The sequence below is a fragment of the Tupaia chinensis genome, unplaced genomic scaffold (genome assembly GCF_000334495.1).
Source record: "Tupaia chinensis unplaced genomic scaffold, TupChi_1.0 Scaffold000272_1, whole genome shotgun sequence".
Lineage (NCBI taxonomy): Eukaryota > Metazoa > Chordata > Mammalia > Scandentia > Tupaiidae > Tupaia > Tupaia belangeri.
Window position 1 is genome coordinate 6,425,069 of NW_006159754.1, and position 17,855 is coordinate 6,442,923.

The 17,855-nt window shown below is 38.4% G+C and overlaps 1 protein-coding gene across 1 annotated transcript; it reads right to left on the bottom strand.

The window, feature by feature from the left end:
* Positions 1-958: 958 nt before the first annotated feature.
* On the bottom strand, positions 959-17,763 carry SLC33A1 (solute carrier family 33 member 1). The gene is given in 7 exon segments (XM_006149765.3): positions 959-1,980; positions 2,764-2,803; positions 2,805-2,974; positions 4,861-4,978; positions 5,288-5,472; positions 8,245-8,435; positions 16,488-17,763. Coding segments are annotated over 7 exon segments (1,644 nt in total). The 5' UTR covers positions 17,260-17,763; the 3' UTR covers positions 959-1,812.
* Positions 17,764-17,855: the final 92 nt, after the last annotated feature.

Below are 17,855 nucleotides of genomic sequence, written 5' to 3' on the forward strand. Positions count from 1 at the left end.
TGGACCTGGCGGCTTGCTTTCTCACTTTCTCTGTCTCTTTTTGGTAGAGGCGCAGGTGCAGGTGCCCTGTGGCAAACCAAAAAGAAAAAAAGTAAAATTAAATAAATAATTCTTTAAAAAAACAAAAATTCACACACTAAGAGTTAAATGTATTTTTTTATTCAAGTAAACATTTTGATTATAATACATGATCATGGACAACCATGTGACAGGGTCCTGTAGTCTACGGTTTTGTAGCCTCCTTGCCTCTGGGAAGAGTATTTTTCCAGGTGATTCTTCGAGAGTTGACACAAACTTTTCAATGGCAGTTCTAGAGACTGCTGCCCCCATCTCTCTTCAGATGCCGTATGCCATTTTCTCCCACCCTTTATCCTCCATTACTTACAAAAACCTCACTGTAAAATTCAGCCTATGCTATAAAATTAACAAAAGGAGCAGTTAGTGTATATTTTCTCATAAAGTTAAAATTATTAAAACTCTTAATTTCATATTTTTCTCTAACTTTTGAAGAATGCACATGATCTCTAAAGAGTCAAAGTAATACATAATACAAAATATGCAAAGAACTTTATTCCCAGGTTTACATAATATGTTGAAAATTGCTAAGTACTGAAAAGCTCAATCTTCTTGGAATGGAAATTCTCCAGTGGAAACTATAGTTTATGAACACAGGTTGTATTTTAATGAACAGAAATATGGTAACTGATTTGGCATAAAATAACTGTGAGATCTTTTAAATTAGTAAAGTGCTTAATTAGGAAACATCTTTCCACCACATGAAATAATTTGTCAAAAGCACAAAGTGTCTTTGTCTCTTTCTTTAAATATTAGCTCTTAAAATTACGGTATCACTCATTTAAACTTTACTTAATCAGAAAGCTTTATTTTTTTTCCTCTTAGTAATTAAAAAAAAACTACTTGAAGAATAATGTTTAATTTTTATTTTCAAAACTTTGCCATGAACATACATACATACAACACTATATTTGATCCCCTCATTAGCTGTATTTGTGTGTCATGAAGCACTTGTGGAAAAAACAAAAACAAAACAAAATATGTAAGCTTTAGGATAAAAGTTAATAAGAAATCAAAATATATTCCCAAAAAAGGGGATGGGGGTAGAGGGAATCAATAAATTAAAATCATAGGTTTTGTTTTATAAAAAATAGTTTGAATAATCTCCTTATAAATCTTTAATGCTTACAAAAGCAGGAAATACATTTAAAATAGTCTTTTTAACACATTCATTTGTACAATGTGATTATAGTCAGAAAAATAACAACTAAAATGGCATTTCATTAGCAGTCTACATTTTCTTCTCAACAAATTCCACATAACATTTAACCAACTTACAAAACAAAATAAGATGTTAACTGCCAACAAGGTCAAATTAGTTGTAGTTAGTACCTGAATATCAAGCTGTCTTGTATTTAATATACTGTGCCAAAATTTTAAATACAGCTCAAAGATATGTACTAATACCAATACTTGACTGTATGGTTGCCATCCATGACTACTACACTGCAGCTTAAAACATGCTTTGGTCAGTAAATCGAAAAGATATAAATCAAACAACAAGGCCAGAAAAGTTGTTTCAGAATATATTTCCTGACCTTAAGTAAACTTTAAATACATCAACAAGGCAAGGAAAAATATGATCAAATATACAGAGAGGTCTTTATTATTTTAACCATTTGGCATTTTATATTAGTAATTTCCTTATTTAAAATAATATTTTATACTCCTGTGCACCAATTATCATAACTCTCTGAATTAAAACTAAATTTACCTTCCTAGAATGTCCAGTATACATTAATTACTTCTTTTGCACTTCCATGAAGATGGTCCCTCATCCTGTAACTTTTTAAATTTTGGACCAAGAAAGAACCACCAACCAAATCCAATTAGAACACAAATAATGGACTCCACATAATAACCATCCAGGACTGTAACACAAGCACCACCGACTTTTTTGCAAAGCTGTAAAAATAAAATAAAAAAAAATATTACACAATTTCAAAATGGCAGAATTCAATAATTAACATGTTTTTACTTTGTGATTTAAAGAATCCATCAAAATACATTGTTGATAAATATATACAACTGTTATATCAATTAAAAACTATTTAAAAAATTAAAATACATACAATTTTTGTTAAAAACATTTCAATATTTCATTCCCGCCCAATAGCAAAATTTGTTTGTATCTTAGTCTTGCTAAAGCTGACAGGATTAAAAAACAAATTTTAGGGCCCAGCTGCCATGGTGCACACTGCTACGACACTGTGCCCTGTGGGCTGGAATCATGTGGAAGGCCAGCTTCAATGCCCAGTCTAATCTAAGGGCTTGGTGCAGTGACAGGTGACTGTAATAACAGCAACCTGGGAGGCTGAGGCAGGAGGACTTAGATAGGGAAACATTTTTTTTTTGGAGAGGTTTTTAATATAGGATGTGTGCGCTTGCCAGAAAGACAGAAAGCTAGAAATCACCCCCCCCGGGGGGGGGATGGCCATGCCATAATTCCTTCTCCTCCATTCTCCTCTCGGGATCTTGGGCATGCATAGACACATGCCTAGCGTGAGTTTAAGCCACCGGGTGTGGGACTCGAACCACAGTCGACTACATGGGAGTCCAGCAACATAGCCATTATGCCAACTGCTGGTGCCTATTTCTTTTTTTTTAAAGATATATTTCTAAAGGTAAAACAAGGAAATTAATATCTTGACACTAGTTTAATGTTATCTAAAATTAAAACATACTTACTTCAATACCATCAGGTGTTCGACAACTCTGGTTTGATGCTACACTCTTTCACTGTGAGGGGATCCACCAACCAAAGAGCCACAGTAGAAGGCCAGTTTCCTCCCAGATTGGACACGGTATTTAAAAGAGTCATGTATGTTCCTCCAATAAGTGGATCACTAACTTTTGCATTGAAAGCCATTATAGAAACATACATGCTGTACAATGTAACCTACAGGGAAAATGAAAAACACCTTTGATGTAATTAGACTTATAAAGCTATGGTCTAAATGAAAAACATCAAAATAAAAAAACTTGAAAATTTTCATGACCTTTATTTTTAAAGAATTATTTCATTTTATTTATTATTTTTTATTTGCTATAGAGCATGTGCTGCCAGGTCTAGGACTCAAACTGCACAGTCAGCCACGTGAAGAGTCCAGTGCCTTAACCACCATACCACCCACTGGCCCCAGGAATACTATTTTGGAAACATGGCTTATTTCCATCTTCTTTTTTTTTTAAGAATTATTTTATTTAACTTCATTTTTATTATTGTTATTATTATTTTTACTTTGACCAGAGAGGAGAGAGAGAAAGTGTGAAAGCAAGCCGCCAGGTCCAGGACTCGAAACACAGTCATGTGGGAGCCCAATGCCTTTAATCACCATGCCATATGCTGGCCCTTTATTTCCATCTTTTCAAATAGAGGGTTAGTTCTAATCCCAGAGCCAAAGCTTGAAAATCATGCTGGGCACATGTGTGTGTGTGCCCAAAATCCTGAGAGGATTTTGCTTTCTTTTGAGCTGTTGACAGATTCAACAATTTGTGAAAATGTTTTTTTCTTTTTCTTTTGTTTTTGTTTGTTTGTTTCTTTAAATGAAAACATAACCTTTTCTCCCTTCCTGACCCCTCTGAAATTGGAAAATATTTGAGAATACTTTTATTTTGTGGCAGAATGGTTATTTGCACAAGTTCAGTAATACCTGCTGCCTTGAATCAGAAATTGGAAATACTCATTATTGGACAGGGCTTTGACTAGAATGTCATATCTGAAGATTAAACCAGGAAACCATGGAATTAAGGTAGATCTCAAGCCAACAGAAGCTCTTGGAAAGATGGCTTGGCACCATAACACTTCTGCCTGGCAGAGAGAATAAAAGAAGCTATATGAAATAATTCCTGCCATAAAATAACCTGGACTTTTCCAGCCCAGTATTGTAAATGCAAAAGAATAGCCATAACCAGAGAATTATCTTGAGGAAGACTCTGAAGGAGGAAAAGTATTCTGGTATATCACAGAATATTTGGTAGGCAGGGCTGAATTGAGAAGGTTTATGTGTGAATTGTGTGCTGGGTGTTTGCTTTGCAACAGTTTGAGTAGCTGACATGTTAATATTTTCTCAAAAATATTTAAAACCATACTGTCTGTTGTTATAAAGTCACAAATATTACTAACATTATCTTTAAAGTTTAGTTTTTTGAAATTCTGAAAACTGTTTATTAACTGTCAAGATCTATGGAGTATGAGCAAAAAATTTTTGACATGTAAAGTAAATGTGGGAAAATGTAAAAATAAAATAATAAATGATTTTAAAAAATCTTGAGAGGAGATTAGGAGAGAAGGGATTGTGGAGTGGCCATCCCCCTGTGGGGTGATTTCTCATTTTCCCTCTATCTCTCTTTTTCTCTAGTGAGCTCATGTACCATATAGCAAAAGCTAAAAAAAAAACCAAAAAAACAAAAAAACACCAAAAACCAAACAAACAAAAAAAAAAAAAAGAAAGAAAGAAAAAGAATAAACCCAAATCTAGAAGACTGAGGTATACTTAGCAAGAGTACAATGAACTGTCTTTGGAATCAATTTTGAAATACTTGCTGAGTGAGAATTAACAAAAAAAAAAAAAAAAAAAAGAATTAAAAACTCTTTCCATGAACAGAACTCATTAAATCAAAAGGCACGAGGTTTAAAGTTCAGTGTCAAATAATTTCCTCAGTGTCAGAATCATGCATAAAATCTTAAAATTTATTATCATTATTTTAAGACAATTACAGAAAAATTTATTCTTTATTTGGCACAACACAGTAAACTTTCTGAGAAATCAATAGCAAGCTTACCTGATGTAACGCATAACTCAGCAGCACTGCAATATAGTAATAGATAGGGAATCCCCCTTGATGTTCCACTTTAGGAGTCCACCAAACTAGGAGGGCATATTCTAACCCAAGCAATAATCTATAGAAGAAGAAAGGAACATTGAACATATTAAGTTAAACAACAAACAAACAAACAAACAAAACTACAACAAAAAAAAAAATTAAAAAAAAAAAAAAAGAAATCAGTGTGCCTACTATATGAAAGAGGCCTGTCTCTTAAACCTGTTTGGTGGTTAGAAAAAGATGAAAGTACATATAAATGACATTAAAATTAAAGACACTTTTCAAGCCTTTTTCCATATACACTCTATACTCAGATATTAGTGACACTGAAGAATGGTCCTCTTTTTAATCTTTCTTATTTAGTAAGGTTTTATTTCATTTTTACCTGTAGGGCATGGCTTTGTAAAATATGTTTAGTGGCTGGGGACCTGCAGTGTATTTGCTGATAATCAAAGGCAATATTATCTGCAAAGGAACCATTGGAACTGCCAATAAGGCTAAATGTTCTTTGGGTACTCCCTCTTCTACCAATTTCAGTCCTGTTACTGCATCTGCTGCTGAAAAACCAATCTGCAATATAAAAACAAAAAAATATTTTAATTTTTGACTTATGAAATATTTTCCTCCACCCATAACATAACCGAACCACGGTCGACCACGTGGGAGTATCCAGCGCCTTAACAACCAAGCCATCTGCTGGCCCCTATATATATATATATATTTTAATTTGACCAGAGAGACAAGGAGGGAAAATGAGAAAGTAAGCTGCCCAGTCTGGGGCTTGAACTGTAGTTGACCATGTGGGATTCTAGTGCCTTAACCACCATACCACCTGCTGACCCCATAACTTCTTCGAGATCCTCAATTTCATTATTGACTATACCAGTTACAAATCAGTATTATATTATTATATATGGTACAATAATCACGTTACTGGAGGTATACTTGGCCCTATAGTTTAGTAAAAATATTTAGTGAAAATTCAGTACTGGTAAGAACTGTACGTGGCTTTCTTTACAACTAAATTTCCACTTCAAGAGTCCAATCTAGTATAATAAACAGTTTCAAAAATCCAAACTGACTGGTTTATCTTTTTTAAGTTTAAAAGGTTTCAACTGACTCATTCAGTACTGCCACACAAACACATTTTTGATGATTTATGACTGATCACAACAATTTCTTAAGATCATCTAATGCTTCAAAAGTAATTCTGAAAAAAATCACTATATCTGAGAGGATGAATAAAATGAAGGGGAACAAAAAGTATAGTTAGGTGAATTCTTTTTTTTTTATTTGCCAGGAGTGCATGCGCTCACTGGAAACAAAAGAGAGAGAGAAAGGGGAAAAAGCACTCCCCATGGAGAATGGTTACGCTGTAATCCCCTCTTCCACTTCTCGCTCCTTTCAGGATTTAAGGCATGTACACAAATGAATCTGGCATGTTTTTGAAGTTGCCAGGTCCAGAATTTGTACCCTGTGGTCAGTCGTGGGATCCAGGCACCCTAACCACCATGCCACCAGCTGGCCTACAGTTAGATTACTTCTTTAAAATAACAACGAAGAGTAAGAATGCTAAAAGTAGTGGGTAAAGTTTGAAGTAAGGCCCAGCCCTGGTGGCACAAGTGTGGGTGGCGTATCACTAAGCAATAGCTGAAGACACAAGGCCCAGGTTTTGTTCCTGACCCACCTAAACAGGCCAGGAATGGTGGTATAGGCCTGCGATCCTAGCTGACTGAGAGCCTGTGGTAGGAAGAATCAAGAAATGGTAATATTTTGTTAAGAAACCCCTCTCTCTCGTTGTACTCTTAACACGTGCATACACTCTCAGGGGGGAAAAAAACAGCTTTCAAAAAAAAGTTTGAAGCAAATAAGATATTTAGATATTCTCAAAGTATTTCCCAATAGTTAGTTTTTAATTATAAAAGGAAAAACTAACTTACAGTAGATTATAAAAACTGATCAAGAACCAGCAGGTGGCATGGTGATTAAGGCGTAGGATCCCATATGGCCAACTCTGTGGTTTGAGTCCCAGAGCTGCTAACTTTAAAAATGTACTGAGAGCATATGTGTGCATGCCCAAAATCCAGAGAGAATAAAAGGGAAAGGGTTGTAGCATGGCTGGCACCCACCCTGAGGAGGTGATTTCTCACTTTCCCTCTCTCTCTGTTTCTGTCAAGTGCACACACCCTATGACAAAAATCTAAAAAAAAGTAATCAAGGTTAAAAGTACCAGTTAAGGCAAAGGAACATGATATGGCTCCCTATGGTACCTCTGTGCTATTCCTGCCACATATGTAAGACCTGACTAGACTATGAAGAAACAATACAAACCTAAATGGTAGGCCATTCTACAGAGTAACTGGTCTGTAATCTTCAAAAAAATGCCAAAGTTATGAAAGATAAAGAAAAGCTCATACAAACTAAATACAATATATGATCCTGGATTGGATCCCAAACCAGGAAAAAATAATTTCAAAGGTTGGTATTGGGACAGCTGGTGAATCAGGATTATTTACTGTAATTAGGTATTATGTTAATTTAAATTTTCCTGATTTTTCACTCAGTTGTGTTTTAAACAGTCTTGATATTAAGAAATATATGCTTGGGACCAGCACTTAGCATAATGGCTATGTCACTGAATTCCCATGTAACCGAGTGGTTCGAGTCCCGGACCCAGTGGCTTAAACTCACACCAGGCGTATGTGCATGTGTGTGCCCAAGATCCTGAGAGGAGAATGGAGAAGGGATTGCAGTGTGGCCATTCCCCCTCGGGGGTGATTTCTTGCTGTCTATGTCTCTGTCTTTCTGGTGAGCACAGGCGCCCTATAGCAAAAAACCTCTCCAAAAAAAAAAAAGAAAGAAAGAAAGAAAAGAAAAGAAAAAGAAAAAGAAATATATGCTTAACGGGACCAGCAGAGGGCATAATGGTTACATCATTGGCACGAACAAACACATGCCTGGCATGTTTTTGAAACTGCCAAGTCTGGGACTCAAACTGAGGAGTTGGCCATATGATCCAGGGCCTTAACCACCATGCCACCTGCTGGCCTGAGAACTATATTTTTAAGGCACACATTTCCATTCCAAGCACTGTTGTCATTAAATAAAATTTTATTTTTATTAGTAGTTCTTCAAACTGACATAATTCTTTTCAAGATCCCAAGACATTTGGCTTACTTTGAAATTATATTCAATGTCATTGCATTTTAAAAATACATTTAATTAACAGAAAACATTGTTCTTTTTCTACTAAATTCTAATGGTGGTGAAAAAGCATTGAGCGTATTCCATAATATTGGTAACTATAACAAGACGGTAAGTTTTGTGTAATAAATCTCTTACCTTTGCAGTTAGAATCAGAAGGCAAAATGTCAGAACTGCTGGCATTTTCACAATTGCAAAAAGCAGCTTGTAAGTATCTGTAATTCCTTGTGTTTCTTCTTTACCTACTGACACTTCTTTGTTTTCTTTTTTCAGAAGAGCCACTAGTGTTGTTGTTATTAAAAATATAGCTCCCCAGTAAAAAAGGAAATCTGAAATTAAGAATGTTTTAAACTTATAATTAACTTTTGAAATGACATAGCTTGACTGATACTAAGTAATTCTCTATATAATTTCTCCTAAACTAAAATGTCATTAAAAAAAAATCAACATTTAAGTGCTTATCTTTTATGTTCAAGGCACTGTACCAGTCATAACAGGTGAGAAATTCTGACTCAATTAAATATATGCTTCAAAGACTCAAAATAGAGAGTGATACTTAGGAAAAAAAGGCTATAGACATTTTATGTAGAGTTAAATGTAATTTTATTCTAGAAAAGTGGCAGGGGCAGGAGGTTATTTTCACGTTTCATAAAATCCATCAATCATAATTTTCTTTTTTTAGTTCTTTTGCCATAGGGTGCATGTGCTTGCCAGAGAGAGACAGAGAGAGGGAAAGTAAGAAATTACTTCCAGGGCCACACTGCAATCTTTTCTCCGCTCTCCTCTTGGGATTATGGGCATGTATGCACACACACATCCAATGCCTTAACCATCATGCCAACAGCTGGCCCCAATCAATCATGCTTCTTATGTACTCACACCATTTAAGATTTTTATTAAATTATGACCATTTAGACAACAGACTATTATTAGATTTTCTACCTTTCGTCCTTAAACTTTCTAATGTTTTCCATCTGCTTAAGAATAACCTCTTTTGGGACCAGCAGACAGAGTAATGATTATGTTGCTGGACTCCCATACAGTTGACCATGGTTCGAATCTGGGACCCAGTGGCTTAACATTCATGTCAGGTGCATATGCGTGTGTGCCCAAGGCCCCAAGAGGAGAATGGAGGAGAAGGGATTGGAGCATGGCCATCCCCCTTTGGGGGGGGGTGATTTCTTGCTTTCTGTCTCTCTGCCTCTCTGCTTGCCTCTCTGTCTCTGGTGAGCACATGGCTCCCTATAGCAAAAATCTCTTTCTAAAAAAGAAAAAGAATAACTTCTTTTCAGAGTGAGCCCCTTGTCTGGTGGTTGAGGTGGCTGGATCTGACATGGCTAACTGTCCGATTCGGATCTCAGACCCAGAAGCTTGAGAATCATACCAGGTGCATGTGCACGCGTGCCCCAAATCCTAAGAGGGAAAGATGGAGGAGAAGGGATTGTAGCCTGACCATTGTCCATTGGCGTGCTTTCTCCCTGTCTTTCTCCCTCTCTAGCAAGTATAAGTAGCCTCTAGCAAAAAAAAAAAAAAATATGTTGAAACTGATGTTTAAGTTTCATAAATATGATTTTTGAGCATAGAACTAAAAAACAGGCTAAATATTCTGAAGTATCTACAAGGTCTCCTCTAGTGCTTAATAAGTCTAAAAGATCTTGTCAAGAACGTGTAATGATTCACCAGTGACCAATAAGGATGTATCAGCTAGCACTTAAGTGCCTATTTAAATCCTGGGGAAAAACATAGGACATCACATTTAAATCTCAAAATCACTCTTCAAAATAGGCATTATTATTCCTAGTCTACATGCAATGAAACAGGATCACAAGTCAGAAAGTTCCAGAGATAGGATTCAAATTCAAACTCAGGTCTAGCTCTAAATCAAGAATGTTTTCCACCTATTTCCCAGACGCTCAGGTATACCCACAGCAAATAAGCCCTCTTTTCTATCAAGCAGACTCTCCTGAGCAAGCTTTAACCAGAAATTCTCTGTCATAGATACTTAATCATACTTCTTTAAACTAGTAACTTGTATTCTTCCTTCCAGTCTCCAACTTCCCATGTGTTAGTATGCCAAAGGACAGGATGAGCAAACTTACTGCATCTCCCTAAATAATTCATTTTACTTAACAATTTTTAGGAAAATATTTTAATGAGAATATATAGTGGAAAAGACAAAAATGTCTAAGAATTTTAAAGACAAAAAATTAGATGTCACGAAAGCCAACCTTTAAAGGCACTCAGACCCTTTTTGGTGTAGGTTCACTCTTCTACCACCAGAAGAGGTAGAAAAATGAAATACTACCCGTTACAATCATTCTGGGCTCCGGTCAGGTCTCTCTCCCTCTAGGTCTCTCTCCCAGTATCTAAGTTAATTTGTCTTTCAGAAATCAGTTGCGGGAAGACCTTTACAGTTTCTGTTTTAAATAACTGTCGGCCTTCCTTTCACCTTCTTTTTGGCACAAGTTAGAGCATGAAGGGACTTTAGACATCCATCATGCAGTCCAAGGCAGAGGAAACTGAAACGGTTGTATTATGTGTCTGGCCCTGGGTCATCAGTTGACTCAGCAGAAACAGAACTTTCTATGCCACAAATCCTTCCCTTAAGTAAATTTGCACAAAATATCCAAGTTGTTGAAGAGAACACACAGCAAATACTGTTTTGGTTATACAAGGAAATATCTTATTTGGGGATTAGGGTTTTTTGTTTGGCTCGTTTTTTAGTGTTATGGGGTGTACATGCTCTCCAGAGAGAGACAGTGAGACATCACCCCTCTGGGGGGATGGCCAGGCCACAATCCTTCCTTCATTTTTCTAAAATTTTGGACACATGGACATACACACACACACTCCCAGCATGTTTCTCAAGCCACCAGGTCCAGGGCTCAAACCACAAAGTTGTCTATGTGGGATCCAGCTGCCTTAACCACCATGCCACTGGTTGGCTCAGGGATTAGGTTTTTAAAAGACAGTGTAATGAAAAAATAAGGTAAATACAAAATTAATTTTGAAATTTTCCTAGTTCCTTATGTTTCCTAACTTCCTAAGAAGGTGCCATGTTTGAGATCACATCCCGTTTCATTAACTGCAATGTTATGTTTTCCTTTAGAGATAGAAAATATTAATGTTTCTTCAATCAAGCAGCAGATGAAACAGCTGGCTTTCTATTAAGGGCCACATTGTCCCAAAATACTAGGTTTAAATTCAGCCCAGTACACAACCCTGAGGTTAGGAGGCCAACAGATTCAGTGCTCCCACCTTATATTGAACCATCTTATACTGACTGTGGGGCTTATACCTATGAATACAATAATGGAAAAGAATAATTCTTTGTATTTTTTTTAGTATGTTGTGCCTGGGTATAAACTTAATTTTAATTAAATATACATGATATATCTCCATTCTGATGCAATGATAGAAGGTTCTTGCATTCCACTTTTGTACAACTAAAGTCCTGACATCTCTAAATCGCCTTTGTAAGCTGAATGCAGACTTTTATAAAACAGCTGACAATGAATATTCTAAACTATCACATGAAGATCCAGGGTACAAGCCACTAGGTGCATTCAGCAACTTCATCCTCCTTCATATAGTAGTATTTATATAATTATTTCAACATTTTATTACAATGCATATCATGCTATACAAAATAATGGACTACACAACTATCAGAATAAAATGAAAACTAGTGAGAACATCAAACAAATATGCAAATAAACTAGATCACTCACACATTTCTGGTAGGAAGATAAAAATGGCACTTGAGAGCCAGCAGATGGCATGATGGTTAAGGGCACTGGACTCCCACATGGCTGACCGTGGTTCAAGTCCTGGACCTGGCAGCTTGCTTTCTCACTTTCCCTCTCTCTCATTCTGGTCAAATTAAAATAGCTAACTAACTAAATAAATAAAGTTAAATAAAATAATTATTTTTTTGAAAAATGGCACTCTGGAATATAGCTTGACAGGTGTTTTGTTTTCTTTTTTTAAAAGAGGTTTTTGCCATAGGATGGGTGTGCTCTCCAGAGAGACAGAAACAGTGAGAGGGAAAGTGAGAAATCATCCCATCAGAAGGGATGACCATGCCACAATCCCTTCTCTTCCATTCTCCTGGGATCTTGGGCATGCACATAAATGTACCTGGCATGAGTTTCAAGTCACCAGGTCTGTAACTTGAACTGCACTGGCCATGTGAGAGTCCAGCGATGTAACCATTACATCTTCTGCTGGCCCCTTGGCAGCTTCTTTTAAAACTAAAAATGTACAGGAGCCAAAGGATGGTATAAAGGTACCACATGGACATTTGTACCATCTGAGTCCCAGATTCAGTGGCTTGAAAAATACATTAGCTATTTGAGTCCCAGATTCAGTGGCTTGAAAAATACACTAGCTATTTGTGAATACATGCCCAAAATCTAGGAGGAGAAGGGAATGCAGCATAGACATCTCTCCTGTGGGGTGCTTTCTCATTTTCCCTTTCTCTCTTTGGTGAGCACATGTGCCCTATAGCGAACCAAAAAAAAAAGAGTACATCTCTCTCAAGCTGCCAGGTCTAGTACTTCAATCATGTGGTTGGCTATGTGGGATCTGAGTGCCTTAACCACTAGGCCACAGACCTGTTTTTTTTTTTTCCTTTATGACAGAAAGAGAAAGCAAGAGGGAGTAGAATCCAAACCATAACTGACCATGTGATTTTCCGGACTGCAGTATAGTATGCTACAGACTAAGCCACCAGACTAGGCATTATGTTACAATCTTTATGTTCTTCTATGTTATTGTCATCATTTCTTCTAGCTTAAAAGGTCTTTCTTCGCTGCTAGAGATCCTTGAAAAACAAAGGCAGTGAGAATAGGAAAAGCCTTCTTCTGTGTTCTGGACTTTCCTGGATCCTTGGAAGTAAAAGACAATCTCAACAGAATGAAAGTTTTGTTTCTAAGGGATTTTATCTTCATTGTATCCCTCATGTTTTAAATTTACTATTTGGATTAATTTCTAGATGCCTCAAACTGTTCTTTCTCATGTATTCTACCTCTTTATCTATAATACTCAAAACAGTGTTAATTATAGTGTTATTTTGGGATTTTTAAATAATTAGGCCTCCTTTCAACAGTCTGATTTTCTAGTATTTAGCTGATTTTAAATTAACCTAGCAATTAAATTTCCTTCATATAATTCTCTTCTCTTTAAGTTCCTCTAAACCACTGGTTTTTCTCAGTTATGTTAAGTTCCAGAAAGCAGTGGGGTATAAGTGTGCTACATGCAGTCATAAAAGAGAATGAAAACAAGTACTCTTGAAACTAGCAGTTAGTGTAATGGCTATGTTGCTGGACTACCATGTAGTCGACTGCGGTGCAAGTTCAGGACCTGGTGGCTTAAACTCACACTAGGTGCATGTGCGTGTGTGCCCAAGATCCCGAGAGGAGAATGGAGGAGAAGGGATTGAGGCATGGCCATCCCCCTTGTGGGGTGATTTCTCGCTTTCTGTCTCTCTGTCTCTCTCTGTCTTTCTGGTGAGTGCACGCGCCCTACAGCAAAAACCTCTCTAAAGAAAAAGAAAACATAGGTACTCTTTAACTTGCAACTAAAAGGTTTGAACCAAAAACAAGAGTCCACTACAAATTTTAAAAGTTAAATTAAAAAGTAAACTCTTTTTAGAATCCCCTAGAGAACAAAGTTCAAATTCCACAGGACACGCATCTATGCAAAATAATGAATAAGTCTAAATAAAAATCCAGTGGGTTAATTTTAATCCACTGGGGAATAGTTGTGGCTAAGGAAATATGATATTTCTTAAACTCATAATGGCATTCTCTGAAAGATGTTTTATCAATCACCCCTATACTTAAGATAAAGCTCTGGGGATCAGCAGGTGGCGTGGTGGTTAAGGCACTAGACACTACCACATGGCCAACCACAATTCGAGTTCTGGTCCTGGTGGCTTGCTTTCTCACTTTTTCTCTCTCTATGTATCTCTCTCTGGTCAAATTAAAATATATGAATGAATAAATAAAACTGAATAAATAATTCTTAAAAACTCTAATTCACCTAATTAGCAATTTAGTCTCCATAGTCTTTTATACCTTGATTTCTCTGAGATTTTCTCATTCTAAGTGACATATCATCTCATGAATCTTTTTTGGTGATATGAACAGCAGTCCCAGAAGAAATAAAATGCAGACAAATAGGGGACCAGCAGTTAGCGTAATGGCTATGTCACTGGACTCCCATGTAGTTGACCGTGGTTCGTGTCCTGGACCCGGTGGCTTAAAACTCACGCCGGGTGCGTGTGCATGCATGCCCAAGATCTCGAGAGAATGGAGGAGAAGGGATTGCGGCGTGACCATCCCCCCTGGGGGGTGATTTCTCGCTGTCTCTATGTCTCCATCTGTCTGTCTGGCGAGCGCATGCGCCCTATAGCAAAAACCTCTCCAAAAAAAAAAAAAAATGCAGACAAATAAAAAGCAATAAGCTGTTTATACTATGCACTGATAAAGTTTTTCTAGGCAGAGAGTTATCCACAAAGTAGGTATGGAACCACAGAGCATCCTGAGATAAATCTGCCTACATGCAATTATCTCCCCTCAAGCATTTTTAACCCAAACAAGCAAAAAGTACACCATCATTTCATCAGTGAAAGTGACTTACTTTGAAGTAGACAAGGTGAAAAACACAGATTCCAGAAGTTGAAGAGAAGTTGTGATTTCCCCAACTCCCACATAAATTCCCTCAGCACATGCATACCCTAATACTTACCCTACTGAGCATTTCCAAGCTACTGTAGAAGTTGAGCAGAAGTTTAACTGTCTAAGTATCAAAACAGATTCATCATCACTAACAGAATGACAAATTCTGCTATAGTACTAAAGTTATTCCTAATTCTGGTCATTTAACTTCTACTTCCTATTGTTAGAAATGTTTTTAAAATTTTTTTAAAAATACTTTAGAATGGGCCAGCCGGGTAGTATGGTGGTTAAGGCTCTGGATCCCACATGGCCAACTACACAGTTCAAGTCCTGGGCCCAACAGTTTAGAAAATATGCTGAGTACATGTGCATGTGTGCCCAAAATCCTGACAAGAGAATGGAAAAGGAATTGTGCAGCCATCCCGCTGGGAGCCGATTTCTCACTTTCCTTCTCTTTCTGACTGTCTCTCCTGGTTTTACCCTATAGCAAAAACTTAAAAAAAAGCTTTCAGAAAAATATTTTTATAAAATATTAAAAATCATAAATATTTTAATCATTCAGAGAGAAGGGGAAATTCTGTAGCATTTATATCCAAATTCTTTCAGACTAAATCTTAGATCTTGCCCATAGTAATTAAAGAAAATCTTATTAATTTAGTCTCAGTCCTTCTTTCAGCATCACTTCCAAAACCCAGTTCTACAATTACTGCTTCAGGGATTTTGAGTATCACAGGCAACGTCTTGTATTTTTTGTACTTTTCTGCCTCAGTGCATTTTCACCTGGTGTTGTGTATTCTGGAATGCCCATGCACTGCTTCATGGAATCTTATTCAAGAACAAAGTCAAATGTTACCTGCAATGTGAAACCTGACTCCCACAGTTACTGGCAACTCTTGAGTTCCTCTAAAATACTAATTCTCCCATTCTCTGTGGATAGGACTCAGCCTCATTCTAAAGGAGGCTCTCAGGATTCGTCACTTAGCTGACTCAGTAGTGCTTGAATTCATTAACCGCGTTGTATTCACTAGAAGCTGAGCAGTCTCGCTAAAAGAGTAGGGTTAGAAGTAGATCAGAATACATGAAGCTAGAAATTTCAATTCAATAAAAGACAAAAGCAGAAATATGAACCATGTGAGCCGGACTTCTTTTTAAAAATGTGCACCTAGGGGCCAGCAGGTAGTGTGGTAGTTAAGGCACTAGACTCTCACATGGTCAACAAGGGTTCAAGTCCTGAACCGGGTGCTTTGAAAATCACATTGGGCACATGTGCTTGTGTGCCCAGAGAAGAATGGAGAAGGGATTGCAGGATGGCCATTGGTGTGGTGGTGGAGTGCATGGGTGATTTCTCACTTTCCCTCTATCTCTGTCTCTCCCTGGCAAGTACACACACCCTATGGCAAAAACCTTTAAAAAAAAAAAGTACATCTGTGCATTAAGCAAGTGTCATATATCCTTAGCCTCAAGAGTTTTGGTTATCTCTTCAATACAGAGTATTGACCAATTATGATTGCTCTAATGTAGTCATCCTGCTTTAATGACACTTCAAAGAAGTTCCCTTTAAGGAAGCAGAAAACTTACCTCAAGTCATCTCCCATAAAATGATCTCCAGTAAATTTAATAATGAGCTTCCTTCCAATGTCACACTCTTAATAAAAGCAAAATAAACTTTATAGTATATGAACAATTTAAATACCCTACCTGAAAGTGTAACGATTCCCCTGGGTTGAGGCTGAAATCGCAAATATTTGTTACAAAAGTCAGCAGATTCAAGGGCCAAAAACAAAACATTGCCCAAAAAGTAGCCCGCTGTTTGGCCCACCGAATTGCAGGTAGAAGCATATCCCACGTTTTCCCGGGATAACATAGTTAGCGCCCAGCCATCCACAGCGATGTCCTGAGTGGCGGCCAGGAATTCAAACAAAAAGAAAGTCACAGTAAGAGCGATCACGTCAGGTGTTTTGCCATCGGTATTTCCGAGTAAATCGTCCACTCGAGTGGAAAGGTATATCATGAAGAATCCTAGTATATACTGTGTAGGGACAAGCCAAGATTTGCGACGACCAAAGTTCTTAAAGTACACCGCATCAACCAATGGGGCCCAGAGCAACTTGAGACTGAAGGGCCAAAAGACAAAACTGAAAAAAGCCTGGTCTGTATAGCTAACATTTTTGCTTTGCAAAATGAGTGGGATGCTTCCTGCCAAGCCCAAAGGAATGCCCTGAAGTACGTAAAGAAAGAGCAGTAACAAAATGCTGCTTAGTTCAGCCCGGCAGCTCCGCGGGGTTTTCAAGAAATCAGTGCCGGGATCCCTCAGAAGAGCTTCTCTGTCCCCTTCCCCGCCCATCAAGTCCGGGTGACTGTCATCCCAGCCGCCCGGCGGCAGAGGGCCGCTCTTCATATCCATAGAGTGGTTGAATGTCCCTGCCCGCCGCTGCCGACTGTTGTCCTTGTGAGAGATGGTGGGTGACATATCGGAGACGATGCAGAGCCCCGTCTGTGGGGCGCCGGGGCTTAGCGTTTTGGATCAGTCTAGTCCCGGGTCGCTCAGGACCAGGGTCTCGGTGGTTCAGGGAGGGAGGCAGGGCGTCCGGCGATAAGGGCACTTCTTGCGGCCCACGGTGCTTAAATCGGGAGCCAGTCCACCGGCTGGAGCCCCAGGCGATGCCTGGGTAGATGGCCCTTGGAGCGGTGACAAGGACCGTGAAGGAGCTCCCCGGCCAACTGCGCCGGGCTCGGGGCTGGAAGTGGTGGCCGTGGTGCTGCGAAGGGAACGGGCTCCTAGCTGCGGCGGGACCGAAGGGCTTGTCCCCTGACCCACCTCTAGCTCGCCGCCACAAACCAGGCAAAGAGCACTTTCTCCACAGGACACGCGAAGTACCAGATAACTTCCTGCCTCGCGCTTCAGGAAGTGGTGCCAGGCTCAAATAGGTCCCTTCCCCGCCTCCGGAGGAAGCCAATCAGGACATGCTTCGGTGGCCGAGTTCTCAAACAACACTCGGTGGGAACCCGCAATCTAGGCGGCCCGGGCCTCGGGGGAGGTTTAACGCCGGCGCACCGTGAGGCCGG